This window comes from Bombyx mori, chromosome 23 (assembly GCF_030269925.1).
Source record: "Bombyx mori chromosome 23, ASM3026992v2".
In the NCBI taxonomy this organism is placed as follows: domain Eukaryota; kingdom Metazoa; phylum Arthropoda; class Insecta; order Lepidoptera; family Bombycidae; genus Bombyx; species Bombyx mori.
In genome coordinates this window covers 6,573,114-6,594,066 of record NC_085129.1, presented here as the reverse complement: position 1 = coordinate 6,594,066, position 20,953 = coordinate 6,573,114, and the positions used below count along the sequence as shown (strand labels likewise).

The 20,953-nt window shown below is 36.2% G+C and overlaps 1 protein-coding gene across 1 annotated transcript in view; it reads right to left on the bottom strand.

Annotated features, from left to right (window-relative positions):
- LOC101744630 (toll-like receptor 6) overlaps window positions 1–20,735 on the bottom strand; it is a 130,193-nt gene extending 109,458 nt beyond the window's left edge. The window contains exon 1 of the mRNA XM_012697885.4: window positions 16,413–20,735. Within this exon, the coding sequence (XP_012553339.2) occupies window positions 16,430–20,269 (3,840 nt within the window). The 5' untranslated portion in view covers window positions 20,270–20,735 and the 3' untranslated portion in view covers window positions 16,413–16,429. The remainder of the gene's footprint in view (window positions 1–16,412) is intronic.
- Between the last annotated feature and the right edge of the window lie 218 nt (window positions 20,736–20,953).

The window sequence follows — 20,953 nt, the reverse complement described above, 5'->3', positions numbered from 1 at the left end:
CTTCTAACTATTAATTAATTGAGCCGTGAACTTTTCTTATGGTTTATAAGAAGAAGAATACTTTAATCTTTTAAAATATATTCATGCTGAGTAAAATAAACATTATCTTAGAACATTACCGTCTACATTATTGGAATCCTAATAGAACTCCACAATGCCCTTTATTTTCGTATTGCTCTACATTATTTTGACAAATAAACAAAAGCCAGGGTTAGGACAAAGACTAATCTTAGAAACACTCCAATAAATATCAAGTCAATTCTACTTAAACCCAAAATATGTAAATGCCATTGGTTATTCTCAGCCAGTAACATAAAGCTAATAATATTTTTAGTAGGTAGTTCAATTTGCAGTTCGGATTTATTAATAAAAATATGAGAATAACAGCCACAAACTGGGTTCAATGACGCAAATCCAGAGAGTCGTATGTCCAGCGGTGATTAAGTGTGACTGATGATGATGAGAATATTTTTTTATATAATACATAATAGTAAGTATGTGAGTATGTTGAGAAATTCAATAAAATTTCCACACCAACAAAAGTATACAGTACCTCTGTTAATAAGGTTGGAGTTTCTATGATTTCCAATAACCAATGTACCTAAGATGGGTTGAAAGATCATCAGCTGCCCGGCTACAAAAAGTGGTTAAGGTGAGAATAGATAACGGCTCCTTAACGGGTGAAAGTACGCTTACAAAAAAAAGATGTGTGGTGTCGTGGAACACCGGATAGGAACAAAGTTCCTTATTATAAAAATTTTAAGTTCTATTTGAGGTATAAAGAAAATAAAACTAGAGGTTTCGCAACAACCCACGGTCATTCGGTAGCGTACGAACTTATTGTGGTACACTTCATTCACGGTTGTTTGCATAAGAGTTAGTGTATTGCGCAAACGAACGCTCTGAGATCGTGGTCAATGAATGATAAAAAAATATGTTATTTTTTGTACGTTATTACAAAGTTAAGTCGTACACTGTGTGTATTACTAATAAAAATCTTACGTTACGGACGTTTTTTCCCGTTTAGGGTACCCCTCTGCATCGTCCCATAAGGAGCTTCGTTCCAAAAAAAAACATAATAAAATATGTGCTCTTGAAAACTGTAGTATACTCCAAATAGGTACATTTATACTAAACTTCTAGATTATTACCGACTCAAGATGTGCGGCTTACACCTTACGGCTTATGTAATGTCCCAATAAAATGTTTGTTATTGCTCTCAGCTATTTTAATCACATTAAGAGCCTCCGCGCTGAGACTATGAAGCTTGTAATAAAGCCAGAAACCCGGATTTAATTAGCGACGAAATGCGACACACTTGCTAAGATTGTATGTAATGGAACAATGTATCAGGTTCATTGTCAATTTTATATTTATGGGTGTAGCAGATTGTGTGGATTTTATGCCAGTAGACATAAGAATGATTATCAACTATCTCATACACCTATGTCCCATGATAAAATGAACATATGTTTATAGTAATTATGAAATCATTTAATTAATTATTGTAGTTTTAGCGACCTGGCAAATATGAGACGAGATGTTTTCTCATGGATTGACACGAATTTGTTGAAGCTAAAATTGAGGTCTGGTGATAAATCTCTCTTTTTTTCTTTTATATTTTATATTTTGATCTTTGTTCCTCTGTATTTTTGTACTGTATTGCGTAATGTTTTTAGGCTGTATTATTTAAGCTGATTCTGTTATTTTCTTTTTATGATCGTTCTACCCGCTACCAAAACTATTTACTACTTGAACCCACTGCGCTAATTCACAGTGCGTATTCAGAGCGTTACATCTCACGTATTACCTGGCTCTGTAATGAACTCCCTTATGACAGTATTCTTTTTTTTTATTGCTTAGTTGGGTAGACGATCTCACGGCTCACCTGGTGATAGACATCTATAACATAAATGCGCCACCCACCTTGAAATATAAGTTCTAAGGTCTCAGTATAGTTACAACGGCTGCCCCACCCTTCAAACCAAAACGCATTACTGTTTCACGGCAGAAATAGGAAAGATGCGGGTTTTGATTTTTATTACACGGTGTTGTTCCTTCACCGTCGAAGTCAATCGTAAACATCTGCCAAGTACGTATTTCATCAGAAAAATTGGTACCCGCCTGCGGGATTCGAACACCGGTGCATTGAATGCACCGGACGTCTTATCTTTTAGGCCACGACGACTTCATAACAATATTTATTGGTAAACAGCGAGGTGACTGTGCCTCTGATATTGTTAATGTCCATGGGCAACGGTGACCACTCACCGCAAGTGTACCGTGACATATTGTGGAATAACGGCTATTCTTATCTTCAATGAACGGAATGCATGAGTGAAGCTCTATCGGTCCATGCGGACTCACAGCATGCCACCTTATAACCAGTATCTGTGCAAATTATTATTCCAAGATTTATTTTATTACATAACTCATATTATTATCATATCTGCAAGTTCATATAACTGTAAGTATACTTGAGACCTTAGAGCTTATATCTCAAGATGGGTGGCGCATTTGCGTTGTAGATGTCTGTGAGCTCGTCCACCCATCTAAGCAATAAAGAAATAAAAAAAAAATAAAAAAAAATTTAAACATAACTCAGGATTGAATAAGAGACAACATTTACTTATTGAGCCAAAGGCGTTTTCATCAAGACATTCGAACAGTAATTAACTATTGACATATTCTTATTCCTAGCGTTTTCCCGATCCAGTGCCAGTGTCAGCTTTCCTACTTAAACTCCTCCAGTTTGCCCGGCCTTCTATACCCTTCAAGGTGAGGTTATTTTCATCAATATCCGCCTTTACCACATCCTACCAACGTTTCTTGGGCCTACCACGGGATCTTGGACTTTAAATATCGAGATAATTCAATTAAGTTCTCTAAAAAACAACTACCACATCAAACACTCTTCATTCATACAACATAGCAGTTTCATTCAAATTACAGGAAAGAGAATTCAATATATTGTGCCCGGCCTCAAACATTTCGGTACGGAAGATAGGGCTTTGCGCAATGTGCGGTAGAGAAAACAATTCTCAATTTTCCCCCTTCTTCCCCTTTAAGCAAATCCGCACGAATTCCTAATCCTTATACGGTCGGAGTCTCAAAGGATCAAACCGCAGATACAATGTAACTGGAAACGATTTCTGTATTTCATCAGACGTTATATAAAGCAATTGTGATCCCAAACGTATTTTAAAACATATTAGCTCTTCTTGAATGCTTTGAATTAGGGACCTTGAGATAAAGCTTGTCGCACAAGCTTTTTGTGTGGAGCTTTTTGTGCTATGGGCAAATATTTATACATAGTTATGACAAATTTTCATTATCTTCGTCGTCACAAGAAAATAATTATAATATTATAAAAATACGCGAAAATCTTATTTTTTATTACGCATCAAAACCAATACACAACGAATCTGCAATAAAAGTAAAATCAATGGTAATAAATTTTCGATAACATTATTTTTTTTCGGTCAATGTGTTAGGGATGCGTTAAAAGTCAGTTCGAAGGATGACCGCTACGGTTCTCTTCTTAATTACCATTTCATATACACAGTGAAATAAAAGAACATGAGATTCTTTCAAAGACTTTTTACTTTATTGTTGATTAGGACCTTAGTGAGTTAAATGGTAATAGTTGTTCCTTTTTTTTTTGTTTGAATAATTTATAGTGATAGATGAACCCTTAATAATTTAGGGTTGATTTGGTCATTACATTTGGGAATTAATTGAATCGGTGATTTTAAACGATGTTTCAGTTGTAGATTTATATTTCTTTGTCTCGCTTAAGCTAACCGTAATTCATTTCTTTTAAAGACAGATTGTGACTAAAAGATTTTAAAAGCGCGTTAATGTTTTAGTTTTGGGTTATCGGTTATAGGCTGAAACATATAAATGCTCCGCGACAGAATTTGGTAGTGATTGTGCAAGCTCACAGTTCGTCTAGATTATCTTCTAGTCTAGAGTATCTAGAGTATCGTCTAGATTATGCCAATTTACATACTTGTCATGGCCTAAAGGATAAGGCGCCTGTTGTACTTGTATTGAGCAATGCGACTATGCTGGTGCTCAAATCCCGTATGCAGGTATCAATTTTTAAATGATCTCCGAAGTAAAAGAGTAACATCATATAAAAAAACAGGGTACATCTCTACTAATAAAAATGAGTAATAATATAAGTAGTAAGAGAGATCATTAGTACACGTCATAGTATTTCAAGTCATCACTTAGTGACATTTCGCTGCGTCTCCAAATATCACTAAGTATACTTTATTAAAAATTGGACGGTCGTTACGATAACACGCAAATCTTCACTTTAGTCGTCCGCGAACACGACAATTTAAAAGTATTCAGACATTGAAAATTAAAAGCTCCAGAATAAATCGTTAAAGTTGTTTTGATTACTTACATATTATATTGATTTTTTTTTATTACTTAGATGGGTGGACGAGCTCTCAGCCCACCTGGTGTTAAGTGGTTACTGGAGCCCATAGACATCTACAACGTAAATGCGCCACCCACCTCGAGATATAAGTTCTAAGATCTCAGTATAGTTACAACGGCTACCCCACCCTTCGAACCGAAACGCATTACTGCTTCACGGCGGAAATAGGCGAGGTGGTGGTACCTACCCGTGCGGACTCCCAAGAAGTCCTACCACCAGTGATTACGCAAATTATAATTTTGCGGGTTTGATTTTTATTACACGATGTTATTCCTTCACCGTGGAAGTCAATCAATTTTTTATAAATGGCATTTAATATGTATATGTATTATAAAACAGTTAGTTATTTCGAATGTGCCACAGAGATACATCTCTGTATCTTTGAATTCAAAGGATTTATTTTAGAAAAATCTAAAAATGTTTTCGAATCGGGCTCTAAAAGAATTTTGTTGATTGACAGCCATTAAGTGAAATAGACTTAGATGTTTTTTTGAAAATTGCCTTTTAACGTTTGGAACAATACCAAGTCTGAAAACCTTTTTGGAAATTAAGGCAAACTTTATACTGAACACTGAGTGTAGGTTGTTATTATCCTGAAAAAAGTTAGTAATATTTACATTTAAAAGACACTTTCATGAATGACAAAGAAAAAATGACATTACTTATGGTTTTGATATGGCTTGAGCTGCTTTCAGACTACGCTATACTATAGTGCCATATAGTATAGCAGTATGTAGTAAGCTAATAATTTATAGTACAGTACAGTGTAAGCGTGTCCATAAAAATGTATGGTGTGCGATATTGTTGTGCTATGAGCTATATAATATACTATATGCTATTATATTATAGCGTAGTCTGAAAGCAGCTTTGTACATTATTTTTGCAGTTTTTTTTATCACACACACACACACACAACTAAAATCGCGTTTATTGTCAACAAATCGGATGAAATTTTATTCGGATTTTATAAAAATAATGTAATTTGTTAGTTCCACCGCCATTTGTTTGTAAAAGATGAGCTGCCATCTAAATCAAATGTAATAACAGTCTCTAATTTATTCATTGATTTATGTATTTAAAACGTTCCTTAATAATTACACATGAACATAGGAATTATTTAAACTATTGTTTAGGTTGCCTATTGAACTGTTGGTGTATTCGGTTTTCTGATTTATAAACGACTGTAGGCGTAGCAGTCGTATGTTCTTCATACATATGATAATTAAATTTGACCTTAGGCGTTAGAGGATGCGGGTTTTCTTCTTTAACTATATTTATAGCCACGGTTACTTCAATCGACGCGTTTTGAGAACAGGTGTTAACTCATTTTTAGCTTTAGTAGTAAATATTTTTAACGCTGCATAATCATCTGAAGTTGATTCGGCATCATCTCGGTGGGAATATTCGGGGAGAGAGTTTAATGTTTGTTCGTTAGAGCCATTATTAAGTTTAGTTTGTTTTATGAGATGATAAAATGTTTCTCTGTACAAAAGTTACATAAGGTGGTGTTCGTAATAACGTTACAAAGTAGCGGTGAGTGTAAGAAAATCATATCAGAGAGTTTTCCTCGTTTCCTTTTAGTCAAAGATAAAGCTGCGTAATTCTGCTCGAGGAATAAGTAATGTTTGAGTTAGTACAGCCGAAACTTATTCTTTGCCGAGCACCTCGTGGGCTACTGATAAATAAATGATAAGAGTACCTACCCACCTACTTTAGTTGGTACAAACTTTTCATGATTAATCGAGTGTTTGTGTTGTAATGTTTTTTTTGGCTTTGAGCTAATGATTTCTTGAAGAATAACTTGAATGGCATTATTCTAAAAACTTGAGTGTACGTTTGTGAAGGTACTATGTAAATTGCCAAACGAGGTCCATTTGATGTGTAGCGGTAATGAGATTTCACTGGTGGTAGAACCTCTTGTGAGTCCGCACGGGTAGGTGCCACCACCCTGCCTATTTCTGCCGTGAAGCAGTAATGCGTTTCGGTTGGAGGGTTAGGCAGCCGTTGTAATTATACTGAGATCTGAGTAGAACTTATATCTCAAGGTGGCGCATTTACGTTGTACATGTCTATGGGCTCCAATAACCACTTAACACCAGCTGTGAGCTCGTCCAACCATCAAAGCAATAAAAAAATAATAAAAACACAATGCGGTTGCTGTCCAGGTAGGATACGCAACGCATTCAAACTATGTATTTTATTCTTTACATGACTAAAAATGTCATAGATTATGTCAAAGTCGGTCATGCAGGGCCTTATAGTATGAGGTCATTGAAAATGTAATGGATAGCTGCAAAGTGTACAGTTCTGAAAACCATTCCAAATTCCTAGTTGCATACTTGCAATCAAAGGGTAGTAATTGGTATTGGAGGCCTCAGTTTTATATGGAAGTCGGGTCTGTGTTTGGTAAAAGACCAATCTTTGACCAATAGTTCTTCAATATATTTCTTTTTGATATACAAGATACCACTGATACCACTTTTTTACTGGTGGTAGGACCTCTTGTGAGTCCGCGCGGGTGGGTACCGCCACCCCGCCTATTTCTGCCGTGAAGCAGTAATGCGATTCGGTTTGAAGGGTGGGGCAGCCGTTGTAACTATACTTGAGACCTTAGAACTTATATCTCAAGGTGGGTGGCGCATTTACGTCGTAAATGTCTATGGGCTCCAGTAACCACTTAACACCAGGTGGGCTGTGAGCTCGTCCACCCATCTAGCAATAAAAAAAAAACCAAGATACTTAACACAGTGAACATAATATTTAGCTATACCACGCTATACATTTTGCAGTTTTTTAAACCTTTAATCACCACTCAGTGTCAAGCAAATATGACGTCAAAAAAAAACTCAAAGCTCCTGACAAATACGTAATCACCGACCATGTCATGTTCATGATCAATCCATCATTGAAATTCAACCAAACAAACTAATCAAACACAGTTCTGTTTTCCGCCTTCTAATAAGGTTGTTGCAATTAAATAAAAAAAACGGTATCAGCTCAATTAAACAATACAAATGAGTAGGCGGCTACAATGCAAAATTTGATGATGGTAATCATTATAATAGAACGTGTAGGTGGATAAATAAATTTGATTGGTCGTCTCGTTTGTATGATGGAGTACCTAGTGAACCAATCGTAAAACTATGATTTAAATGTGTGTATGCTAAGCAAAGATCAAATACTGTACAGCAAATAATGTGGGCCTCGTAAATCATTTATTGTTAGAATAATTAATTTGAAATATTCGTTATCAATTCTATGCGTTATGACATAGAACTGTATTTCTTTTGTTTTTAAATTGGTATGTTTCCGAAAATTAGAGGGAGTGAATGATGGGGCGAGTTTTTTGTAAAATTTTGCAATAAAAAAATTATTATGATAAATGATATGATAAATGCTAAGACTGATTAGTAATTCTATGCAAAATTATTAATGGGATTTTTTTATAAATAGAATGAAAAAATCATAAAGACCTATAAAGTATGAACAACCGCTAGTATTTCTCTTTAACTCTTCTAAAACTCGAAGCGCTTTCTGTTTATGACCATACAAATTAATGTAGCTAGATGCTTCAAAAAAAAAACTAAATTTGAGTAGCCTCAACAGATACGTTCGGTGATTTATATACGTCAGATTTACAAAATAAAAATAGCCGCGTTAAAGACCACACCTGATGCCCGACTCACGTTATGGCATAAATAATAATATACTGTTTTAACGTTATTTGATGAGTCTCTCCAACGATTATTGCTGTTAGCTGACACATAAATATGTTCTCAGGCTTCTTACTCAAAACGAAATCTTAAAGAAATCTAATATTTCACCGGATACGATGCTATTAGTTTGCAGCAGTAAATTTTACAAATTACATTCATGAAACAAAATAATATTAATGGGTTTTCGTTGGTAACCGACTTTTTTGCCGCGAAGTTGAACTAATGATCGAGCATGTGTCAACGCGACTAAAAGATGGATGCAATCCTATTTTTGGGTCTGTCAGGAGAATGAACTTTTGACATTTCCTATTGCATTTGTTTTAGACCAAATTAGGTTTTAAGTTATAATCCTTAAGTGGGTCTTCAGAATACAGCAAGATTAATAATGGTATAAAAACAGTACAGTATTGCTAACAGGGCAGTTTCTCGCGCAGATCTTCTCAGTTGGTCGCGTTTCCGATTCGGTGGTAGATTCTGCGAAGCACGGCTCCTGCTAGGGTTCATGTTAGCAACGTCATCAGGTTCGAGCCTCGTGAGCTTACCTAGTAATTCGGCGAATCTAGAATAACCCTTCGAAGTTACTAGAATAGGTAGGAAAAAAATCCTGGGCAATACCGTTTGAATACAGCTAATCGTTTTAATTATATTGCCACGTGAATACATACAAGACGAATGTTGAATTGTGAATCTATCGCTGCCGTGTAACGAACCTAATAACGATGCAAATACTTTATCAAAACATCGAAGCGAACAACTGACGCAGAAACGGTACGGGACCCATTAAACCGTATCCGTTCAGATACACAAGGGGCCACGAACTTTGATTAAAATTTCATAGCACAACCTTAAGCAATGCAGCCTCTGAATTACGTAGGCATACCGTCAATATTTAATCATTTGAGACCGATAGTAGTGACAGGGTGACTGTTTTGTATGTTTGAATTTTAGTGGATAAATGCAAATACATGGTGTTTATCATGTGATAAACATCAACGAGGAAAAAAGAACTACGCTTAAGAAAATCAACCATTAATACGCTGGTATTTATTTCGTACAAGCAAAAATCCTTATACGAGTCAATTTGTCATTGGTCAAAATAATGAACGTGAGTTCTAATTTGGATTCAATGTTTTTATTGGTGTATTTAAAAGAAAAGTACTTTAGCAGTGACGTCACTGCGTTTTATGTCAGCCACTCGGATGGTTATATAATGTTGACACTAAATGTGAGACCAGTTTAGTACGACGTAACAAAACGCCTCGCCTTCCCCGGGGTACTAAAGCCTATAACTCATACTCCTATCGGCGTCAAGCCGCCGAGAAAGCTATATATCAACTTTGATAGTCAATTATTGGCACTCGGCACTAGAAACCGCCGCCTCTTAGTTATATAAACCACGTACCCTTTGGAGAAGGCCTACAGTTATACAGTATTTATAAGCCGTATACGCAAATAAAGACGCACTCTAGGGGCGTTTTGATTCATAGTCTAATTTGATAATACGCGTGTGGTGTAGTTTAATATGGTTTCGCCCGGTCGTTGGGCAAGTCTATTAATATTGAGAGAACAATATTCCCTTGCGGGTCCCTCGCTCCATTACAGGTTAAGGTTCATTTTATGTAGTTTAACTTATATGACAATGGAATCGATTCTATTTGTTGAAATGATCGTATAAAACTTTTCAATTTTACTGTTAGGTACTACGCTTTTATGAGATAAACTTTACGAACATTTTTGTTTTAATTGCCTCTAGACCGCAGTGCGCTCGCGAGATTTATTATCGGAAGGATACTAAAGCGACATCAAACCGTAATGTTGGGAAACTCGCAATGGACTCGACATAATGACGGTCTCCCAGTAGAGGTATTTACCGTACTACGAAATTTCTCACAGCCGACGTACAATTCGAATTCTTCGCCGAGTTCCGGATTGAATTAACGACTCCAAAAAGTACGGCGTCTCACGGCCCCTGTCATTGAAATTAACGAAATCCACAATGGATTAACGCTCGCATTTAAATGACATTCTTCGAACGTGTACAAGCGTTTGAAATTAGAACAAGACATCAGAACGTTGAGCCTAAACATTTTAAAAACAAATTCTACTCGAGATAAATAAAGCTGTACGCACGTTTGTAAATGCACAAATAGACATTAACGAAAATAGATATTTGGGCGAACGAATGAATACAAACGGTTCGGACAAACATTTTTTCGGGTGCACCGGTGCATGTGATTAAGGGATGAGACATTATCTGTGGCACTATTGTCATCGTTTTGCGGTCTGTGGTTGACATGTGATTAACAAACAATATTAACTCGTATCGCTGTAAGAATTGTGACGGAAATCCCATACTTTTTATTATCCTGTTAAATGTATTGAGTTACGCAAACCGTTGCTCGGATGAAAGTTGATCTCTGACGGTGACATTTCTGGAGTACGTAAAGGATTATCGAATGACAATATAGGGTTTTTTTCTTGCATATGTTCATATGGAATTCAAAGGATCTTCTTCTCCTTTTAAACTAGGACACTATTAAATTGCGCATGCGTCTTTTGTCAAGCCATATGGCATTTTCCAGCAGATGGGTCTTTTGTGGAGACAATCTTTTTAAGCGAGCTTATCTTAATGTGCTTAGAAATATATGGGTAATGGAATTGGCATCCGTTTTGAATATCCCTATCTAATATAAACAGAAATAAAATAAGATTTATTTTTAATTACAAAGACTAGTGAATGTCTTTTTCACCTGGTGGTGGTGGAGCCATTAGATATCACTACGTATAACCTTGACACTTGAGGTCTAGATTGTCTAAAAATGATTCAAATTATATTTTTTGCTGGTTTGATTTTTATTTCATGATGTTATTCCTTCATCATATAAGTCTCCCATAGACACAGCCCACTGTGTTCCTCGCCGGATCTTCTCAGTGGGTCGCGTTTCCGATCCGGTGCTAGATTCTGCGAAGCACTGCTCTTGCTAGGGTCAGTGTTAGCAACACTCCGGCTTAAGCCCCACGAGCTCACCTACACCGGTTAGGGTGAAGCTAAAATAGCCTCTCAAGGCTATCAGCATAGGTAGGAAAAAAAAAGTATAAATTATTCGTGAGAATCACTTAAGTACGTTTTTCATTAGAAAAATCCATTCCTGTCTGCTCGATTCGAATATAGACGTAGTCCGTTTGGACCACGATGACTTTTTGGTCACTATACAAGATTGAAAACAATGATATTATCATGAAACTTTAATTAATCTCCTTAACATTTCAGATAATACCAGTTTTTTTTAGATAAATAATAAATGGTAAAAATATTCATATTCGAGTGTGAAGAAGGTTCCATAGTTTTTGTTTCTTTTCGTAATCAAACGAACTTAAAGTTCAATGAGAATTGCGATAAACAATAATCACCACCAGACGTTGTGTTATGTAAAAAATATGGTACGTAGATCAATGTCGCGTTTTTACAAAGGCATAGAATTCTATTAAAAAACGGCTAATACCAGTAACTTTGAATGTAATTAAATTATATATCTCGAGAAAAATATAAACAACGCCTAAATTTATTTAATGAAATAATTAAGTATTTCAGTCGTGTGTATATAAGAGTTTAATCATTCCATAATTACACCACAAATTACTGTTTAGAACATTTACCGTGAAAATTTCTCTGACCTCTATAAATTTTGGAGCGGCTTTGTAATTTTCATTAGAAAACGCAAATTTATAGGAGAGTCACTAATGTTTATATACAAATTAAGGATACGCTTTGAAATAAAACATTTTCTCATAATTTTTTTCAGCCAGGAGTTTTAGGGGTTGTGATATTTGCTGGAAGAAGCGACGAAGACATGGTCAGCGTTTTCACTTTGCTGTAAAGCAAGTGATTGGTGTAAGGTGTAGGTATAAGATTTAGTATAACTATTTTTCATTTATGAATCCTAGGGTTTATTGGAATATACTTTTTTATCATTAAAAATGTCTTATTCATTGCGAAAGTCTTGGAAAGATTGGTACAAAAGAACAGCTTTATTAAGCACTAAGTCAACTGTAAGTTAACTCGAACCTCTAACAATAGTATACATTAGAAACCGTCGCTAAATGCATAGAAAACGTGCAAGGAAAATTTTTCAAAAGTGTCTTATCGGTTTAGTTCGGCTGCTTTGCACTTTATTTAGAAATATATGGAGAATCTAAAAGGAAGTTATGGATTATTAGTATTATTATTATTATTATTACTGGTGGACCTCTTGTGAGTCCGCACGGGTAGGTACAACCGCCCTGCCTATTTCCGCCGTGAAACAGTAATGCGTTTCGGTTTGAAGGGTCGGGCAGCCGCTGTAACTATACTGAGACCTTAGAACTTACATCTCAAGGTGGGGGACGCATTTACGTTGTAGTTGTCTATGGGCTTCAATAACCACTTAACACCAGGTGTGCTGTGAACTCGTCCATCCATTTAAGCAATAAAAAAAAAGTAAAATTTAATCTATCGTTTTAAAATTTTGCAGGTCAAGGATCGGCTTGTTGTAAGTCATATAATTAATACTTGAAATTGCGAGTACAGGTTTTACAACACCTATATTTTAAGGTAAAGTGCTAAGCTATATGTTCAAATATTTTATCGCTAAATACCTTCGCCAAATCTCGAAGCTACGGAACTGCCTACGGCCAAGAATTTACGGCCGGCGAAAGGTCAGTTCATATCCCTTCATAAACTCACAACAAGACATAAATTCGCACGGCAATTCCCCACACTCGGTAGAGAACAAGTTTCCCTATTAACTTTACTATGATCCATCTGTTCTTTGACACGAGCGCGAATAAAAATGGCAGATGTTGATCGTGTTTTGATACGTTTGCGGGATGTTTATGCGAGTTTCATGAGTTGACGACTAGATGCCGCCACAGGGACTGATTGTGACCGATTAGCGTGACACGATGCAAATATTAAGACTTTTTTTTTTAAGAATTAAGAAAATATGTTTTAGTTTGTTACTCTTATTTCTTCCGTATAATAATTTAACATGAAAGACAGGTAATGAAATCTTCATAGATATAAACTGAAAACTATTATGATTATCTAGTTGGTTTAGTGACGACTGTTGCACCTTTGAGTCAGTCAGTCTCTTTGTTAAAGATAAATCATATTAAGGATACGATTATATTAGTTCGCGTAAAATTATTCTGGTTCCCATAGAACGGGAGAAAACCTAGCTCATTTAATATAGAAGTGATTTTTTTAGCACCGTTGTGGTTTGAAACGAAAAAGCGACACTAACAAGGCATTATAACATTAGGTAACATTATAAATACTATATGCATTTATAAGATTTGGCCTGTAACAGAATAAAATAGAATAATTCTGAAAATTTTCATTTCTACTGTAAGTGAACACACACTCATGCAACTGCACAATATTTTTATGTTCTTTTAATTAGTGCTACTAATTTTAATACTTATTAATAGAAACGTCTAAAATTGAATGATCAGGTTCAATAAATACGAAACCAAACAATAGAAGTGTTTTAATTTAATTAGTCAACTATTTGGAACTAAACTAATATTCTCTGCCTCGTTTTTCCCCATCCATAAATTACGTCTGATGTAATCGCGTTTCCGGTTTTGTGAGATAGATCCACGTTCCTAAGTTTAAAACTTTAGAGTACCTTGTAAACCTAAGTTTGGTGGATCATTGGTCTTGTGATCTTCACTTAAACTCGTGTCGAAGGAAACTTCGCCTTTACTTTAGCTCACTTAATCCGCTTCTAGCTTTAAATTCACTGACAAACAGAACTGAAAGCACCATGTTGTTATACATGATAAAAGTACTTCTATCGGCATTTATGGATATAGAATCTAATTTATGGTTAGTTATTGAATCCTTTTTTGAATCGAAATAATTGTACAAGCGGCCAATAACATTTCAAGAACGATTAATCTGTTCTAATTATTCTAGTAGTTAAAACGTATTGCCCAGTTTATTTTTCTTGAATACAGTACTTCTTGGTTTTGATGTTTCTGTGTAAATTTAAAAGAGTTCAACCCAGTCTAATGCACCGGTAGTCAATATCAGTGTACCTATTTCAACCGTGATCATTCTTCCTAATGCGTGTTTTTTTAAAAGATACTAACTCACGAAATATAGTAAAAAGTACGAAGACATTCATAAAAGAATGATAAGTGACAAAAATCATCACTGGGAATAAACCGATTTATCCAATACCAATTAGTGAGGTGATTAACAACACATGACCGGATTTTTTCATCCTAACATCACTCTCCTTGGAACTACTTGCGTATCTTTAAAGAACCAGAGATTCTAAACGACCTTCAAGACTGGGATTTTCCAAACAAAACAACCGTCTTCAATATGTTTTCATCAATTTTTATTAATAAACTAGCTGACCTGGCAGACTTCGTAGTGCCTCAATCGATAAATAAAAGACCTAAACTTTTGTATAAAATAAACTTAAAACAAACAAACGCAATCCGTCCGACGGGGGAAACATCAAAGGGAAAACAAAATTATTATTTTTATTAAATTCCGAGCATTTTCATATTTATCTATATCTTAAACCTTCTTTGGGCTTCCACAAATAATTCAAGACCAAAGTTAGCCAAATCGGTGCAGCCGTTCTCGAGTTTTAGCGAGACTAACAAACAGGAATTCATTTTTATAGATATAGATTTAAATTCGTTTAATTATTTTTGCTTACGTTCGGGAACCACTTCGTGTTATGTGGACAGTGGAACCTAAAATGCTGGACTACTTCGCGATAAAAACAGGCAAGACGGTGGTATTTACCCGTGTTGGCTTACATTATTAATAACCTATTTAACACCATATTAGTTAGGTGAAGAAGGTATGCGATCCCGCTCATAAGATGAGCAGTTACTATACAGGACAGAGACTGCAACCTAGTGCCAAGTTGAGTGTTCAGCTTTTGAATTCATTTGGCTCCAATAACCACGTAACATCAGCTGGGACACTGCTGATGAGCTGATGCGTTTGCCGACCTATATAGTGTACTAGCGATCCGCCCTCGCTTCGCTTCGGAAACTGTAATTTATTATTGATTTCTCCACTATTTAATGGATGTTATTTTACATATAAACCTTCCTCTTCAATCACTGTATCTATTAAAAAAACCGCGTTAAAATCCGTTGCGTAGTTTTAAAGATTTAAGCATACAAAGGGATATAGGGACAGAGAAAGCGACTTTGTTTTATACTATGTAGTAAATAAATATTATCTAATTTAGACTTTTCAAATATCAAAATAATTCCTCGGTAATAAGTTTTATTATGTAATGTACCTAGTGAATCCTAGTCTTTTAAATCTTCTATGAAATTTAGTATTTCGTAGACTCAAGATAAAGTCATTCAGCAGGTTAGTGGATCAAATTCAACTATTCGGCGTACAGAACCCATGTTCTCTTCACTCATACTTCTTGTGAAGATTGTACCTGTAAGCGTCCTTATGGCTTATAGCTTGTCAATAGATAAAACTACTTTTCAATGCATTATTTAATATATTATGCGTAATATATTTTTTCAATACAAGTATTAACAAAATTACTAACATAAATGTTTTATACGTATTTAATGATATTTTTATAGATTCAAAGCAGTTTCCAAAGAAAAATATTCTGTAGCTTAGATTGTCAAATTCAAAATAAATCAACTCAAATAGTAGAAGCAAATGAAACAAGAAATACTTAGCAAAATAAAAAAATACAAAATTAGGAACAAAAAATAAAACAAAAACAAATAATTGCTTAGTGTGTATTTCGTGGTTTCTTTTCTATAATTTTCTTTCATTATATACATAGTATTTACAAAATCATAATTTACATTTCTTACTTTATAATTAACTATAATTAAATTATGCTGTACAATATTTAAGAGTTCATAACTTTGGCATTCAATTAAAATTAAATAATGCGTGTGAGTCTATGTGATCTTTACGTCGTCGTGTGTATGTTTTACAAAAACAATATATACAACCAAAAAATAATTAAATTAGTATCGCAGAACTCGGGACGTTAACCCACAAACATAAAACAAAAAAAAAAAACTATGATTACATAATCTATACTTCAAATAAATGCAACATAGCTTCAGACTTACGTACAATTCGTAAAGATAAAATAAATATCATATGGAACAACCTTAAAACAATTATCACGATTTATTGGACTAATACGCTTAAGCGTTGCAAGTACTCAGTGTCTGTTTACCTGCGTTGGAGCATACGCTACGCCCAGAGCTGCGCTTGAGGTGGCATGCGGTGGGTGTGATGGTCGCGCGTGTGGACCCCGGCTGGTATGGCCAGGCCGTCGCCCAACAGAGGGGGGAGCTTGCCCGGCGGTGGTGGTGGGGGCGGCGCCGCCGCCCGTCCTGCCCCCACTGGTGACACCGAAGCGTAAATATTCACTGTGGAACGGTGATACTGACACTTCCGCAAGTCCGGCATCGCGAACCTCAACTTTTGCCAAAACTGTCTATCACCCCATTCGATGCACGTATTCGCCTTCAAACATAAACGCAACTCCGGATCGATGTCCCTATTCGGTATATCGCCTAGCAATATTATTATCAGTCTTCTTCGTCTCTCTTTCAGTACTTCGTGTAGTGCCGTCTTAAATTCGAAACGACACCATTCATTGTTGATAAAGTTTTTAGATAGGACAATGATCGTCCTCTTTGACGACTCGACGGCCTCTATTATCGTATCCGCAACGTACGCCGAAGCGTTAAAATCGCGGTAATGTAGACATAAACGGAAACTGGGATCGGTGGATTCTAGGCCAGGCGCTAGCATTTGAGCGACGAAAGCCTCATCTTTGACGCTATAACTTATGTAAGCGTCGAAAAGGCGATCTTTGTCGGCTTCTTCGTCGAAAGTTGTACTTTTGTAACACATTCGGAATCCACAATGGTAATAAACCCATACTCTTAGCTCACGACGCCAATAAAACACGCCGCATATTAAGGCCGAGCTCACGACGAACACACACAGGGCTATCAACAGTAACGGAAGATAATCATTTATTACTTGGTTTTCGATTATAGATGAGCTCCCTCCAACGTGACTCGTGCAAATTGTTGAATTGAAATCGGCCATAAGAGGGCCCACGGCGTTCGTTACATTGTCGAATACGCATGTAATTTTATTTGCATCTTCAACCTTACCTAGGTTGTTCTTAAACCAATTTCGAAATTTATGCATGTATTGGCAGTCACATGACCAAGGATTTCGAGAGAGACTTATTTCCACCAAATACGGATTCATCGTAAATTGCCATACTGCAAAGCCATAAATATTGTTGCCTTCCAATCGCAATACTTCCAAATGCCTCAACTCCATGAAAGTCCTATTATCGATATAATGTATTTTATTGTCTTGAAGATGAAGTTCTCGTAAATTTTCTAAGGGCGATAGTTCGAAACCGAGTAACTCTTTTATATTGTTCTTTTCTAAATGCAAAATTGTTAAGCGTTTTAGTCCACTAAAAGTATTATTATAGAGAGCGTCGATATTAGAATTATTTGCATACAATATTTTTAAATTTTTACGTCCAATAAAAGCGTGACTTGTTAAACCACCAAAATTATTACCATCTAAATATAGTTCAGTAGCGTCCATAGGTATACTATTGGGTATTTCGGAATACCCTGCCGCAGAACAATCCACAATATTCGCTGACCACGGCTGGTCGTGATAACACGTACAGTTCGATGGGCACGTCATTTCACAATCACAGGCATCAAAATCACAACATTGACACAACGTAAAACAGTGAGTTTTGTATGTACACAAAAACTGCGATGATTCTGCTTCGATCAGCGGAATGTAAGTTCGTTCACGATTGTACAACAACTTGCAGTAAATACTTTCCAAGTCCATCACTCTCGGGTGTTGTCTAAGATGATCGAGTTTGTTTATTCGTTGTAACCATTCCATAGTACAATCACACTGAAATGGGTTTCCACCGATATAAAATTCGGGCAACGGCCGGCCGGGATCGACTGGAGTTAGACGAAGCGCATTGAGATCCATACTAGTTATCTGATTTGCATACAAATCGACTCTCGTTAAATTGGTTTTTCCAACAAAAGTTTGAGCCTCAACTTGTATAATTTGATTATCATTCAAGAAAAGTAGCTCCACGCTGCTGGGAATAGAATAAGTTGATATTTTCGTCATTTTATTGAAACTCGCGTCTAATGTTTGTAACCTTAACTCTTTGTCCATGCGGTAGTTATTTCCTAATTCTTTGATGTTGTTGCTGTGAAGATCCAACCATTGAAGTCCTGATGGTATAACAGTATAATCAAACCATTCTATTTGGTTATCTGATACGTTTAGCCACAACAAAGAGGGTATGTTTACAAATAGGCCCTGTATATCAGTGAGGCGGTTTGCATCTAATCTAATTGCTTGGAGGTTGGTTAGTGTATCGAATGCATTAACGTCGACATGTTTCAGCTTGTTTCGTGCTAAATTCAAGATTTGTAACGTAGGCAAATCTGAAAATACATCTTTGCTTATATTTTCTATTTTATTTCCAATGAGTCGTAACCCATAAACATTATGCAAACCGACAAAGCCGGGTTCTTCAAGTGATGTTATCTGATTTTCTCCAAGATCAAGAGTTCTCAACAATCGCATATTTCTTAGTGCTATGGGTACTTTCTTTAAGCGATTCCCGTTTAAATTCAAGTCTTGCAACGAAGATGTATTACGAAATGCTTTCGGGTGAAGTTCTTCGAGACGATTGTTATCAATCGATAATAAAGATAAAACATAAAGACCATTCAGTGCATAAGCGTCAATGTGAGTAATTTTGTTGTAGGACAAAATCAAGGTATGTAAATTGTTCATTGGTGAAAAAGTATCAGCAGCAATATTTTCAAGCATATTGTGCTGAACATTTAATATCTGTAAAGTGTACAGGTCTTTGAAAATTTTCGGTTCCAATTTAGTTAGTCTATTATTCGACAAATTTAACAATACCATTCTTATGAGACCAGTGAAAGTATTTTCATTTATCCAAGTGCTTGTTAGATGGTTATTAGATAAGTCCAGTGCTAACAGCTGTTCCAAATTAGCGAAAAGACTCGGTGAAAGCACACTGATAGAGTTATTTTGTAAGTATATTTCTTTTATCACTGGTCGGCAATCTTTAAATAGATCTTGGGGAAGAGCAACGATCTTATTGTTCGAGAGATCTATTATCTGCAATTGTTTCAGTCCGGATAGTGATTTGTCGGCTACCATAGAAATTTCGTTATCGTGGATATGGAGTTCCTTTAGTCTACGTAGCGACATAAATCCATTTTCTGGCATCAGCACAAAATGATTGCTGGAGGCGTCCAAGACTTCGATGTCTAGCGAACACGTCGAGTGTGCCGATGCTGTGGAAGGTATCGGTCCATCTTGTTCACTTATCAACGCTTGATGAACTGCGCGTTCTCTGAATCCTAAATCGCTTACATCTTGAAGACGATTCGAAGAGACATTCAAATAGACCAAGTTCGTTAACGGACAAAACAAGTTCTCGGGAAACGACCAAATGTTGTTAAAGCTGAGATCCAACTTTTCCAACTGCCGAACGGCGGTAAAGCTTTCTGATGCTATCTCTAAACTCATAGCGGCCCACTCCGTGTTTTTCGTTCGGATCGTTAAATTACGGAGGTCTCTCAAGCCGGAAAGTACGCCAGGCGGCCATCTTCCAATTTTACAGTTATCTAAAACAAGTTCACGCAGTTTTACTAAATGTGCAAAACTTCGATCGTCTAATGAACTTTTATACATCATCTCTTCGTTGCACTCTATTCTTAGAGAGGTTGTATGTTCTGATGGTATGACACTAAAATTTGTCGTGTCGAATTCACTGTTTATAGTGCGAAGTTTACAAGTCAGTGAGACTTCGTGAGCGTCGTTCGGACCCCGAAGCCACCACTGGCAATCATCCGGAGCTTCATATTTCAACGGCAAAGAACTCTGATCGGCGACGTTGAATCCAACCATGAACCAAATAATGATTCGGCTAATATGAAGTTGTCTTGATGAAAATCGAGGAACAGCCATTGCGAGATAAATCAAATATCAAGGAAGAAAGAAAACAGGGCACGATAGGCTCAGTGTCATGTTTTTTCCGTCGGCGTTCGTTTGCGCTGTCCCCTTGCCGGATGTGTAGTATCCATCAATTTACCAAGTCTATTTCGGCCGTAGTTAACACAGTTCTTGTATTGTTAAAGCACATGGTTTAATTCACTATTAAACACTTGGCGATGTCCAGCGTGATCGTAAACAATTTTTAATCTCCAGAAAACAGCACGAAAAAAGTTAACAAAATCCAAGTTATGATTTTTTTCTACAACAGTATTTGAAGTTTAAAATCGTTGATTTTTAAACATAGTTTTCAGAATTGTTATTATACACGTTAGTGATAAGCGTGTTTTCACGGTTCGTAAATACGTTCGGAGCGTCGTGTGGCGCGACCGTTCACAGACGCTGCTACGAGTCGACTGAATGTGTAGAGCCATTGCAGTTGAGTAGTGTTCGCTTCGTAGGGGGACGAAGGGTGAGAGGCGAGATGAGCCGAGCGGCGGCCGAACACTCACGACGACTTATTACAATAAATTATATTTTTTACGGAGCTTTAGCGATCGACTGTACGTATCCCGAACCGCAAACTTTGAATGAGCACAAGGCATCAGCTGCTTTCGTGACTAAACTTTTGAGATATTTTTTTATAATTTTAGGTAGGTA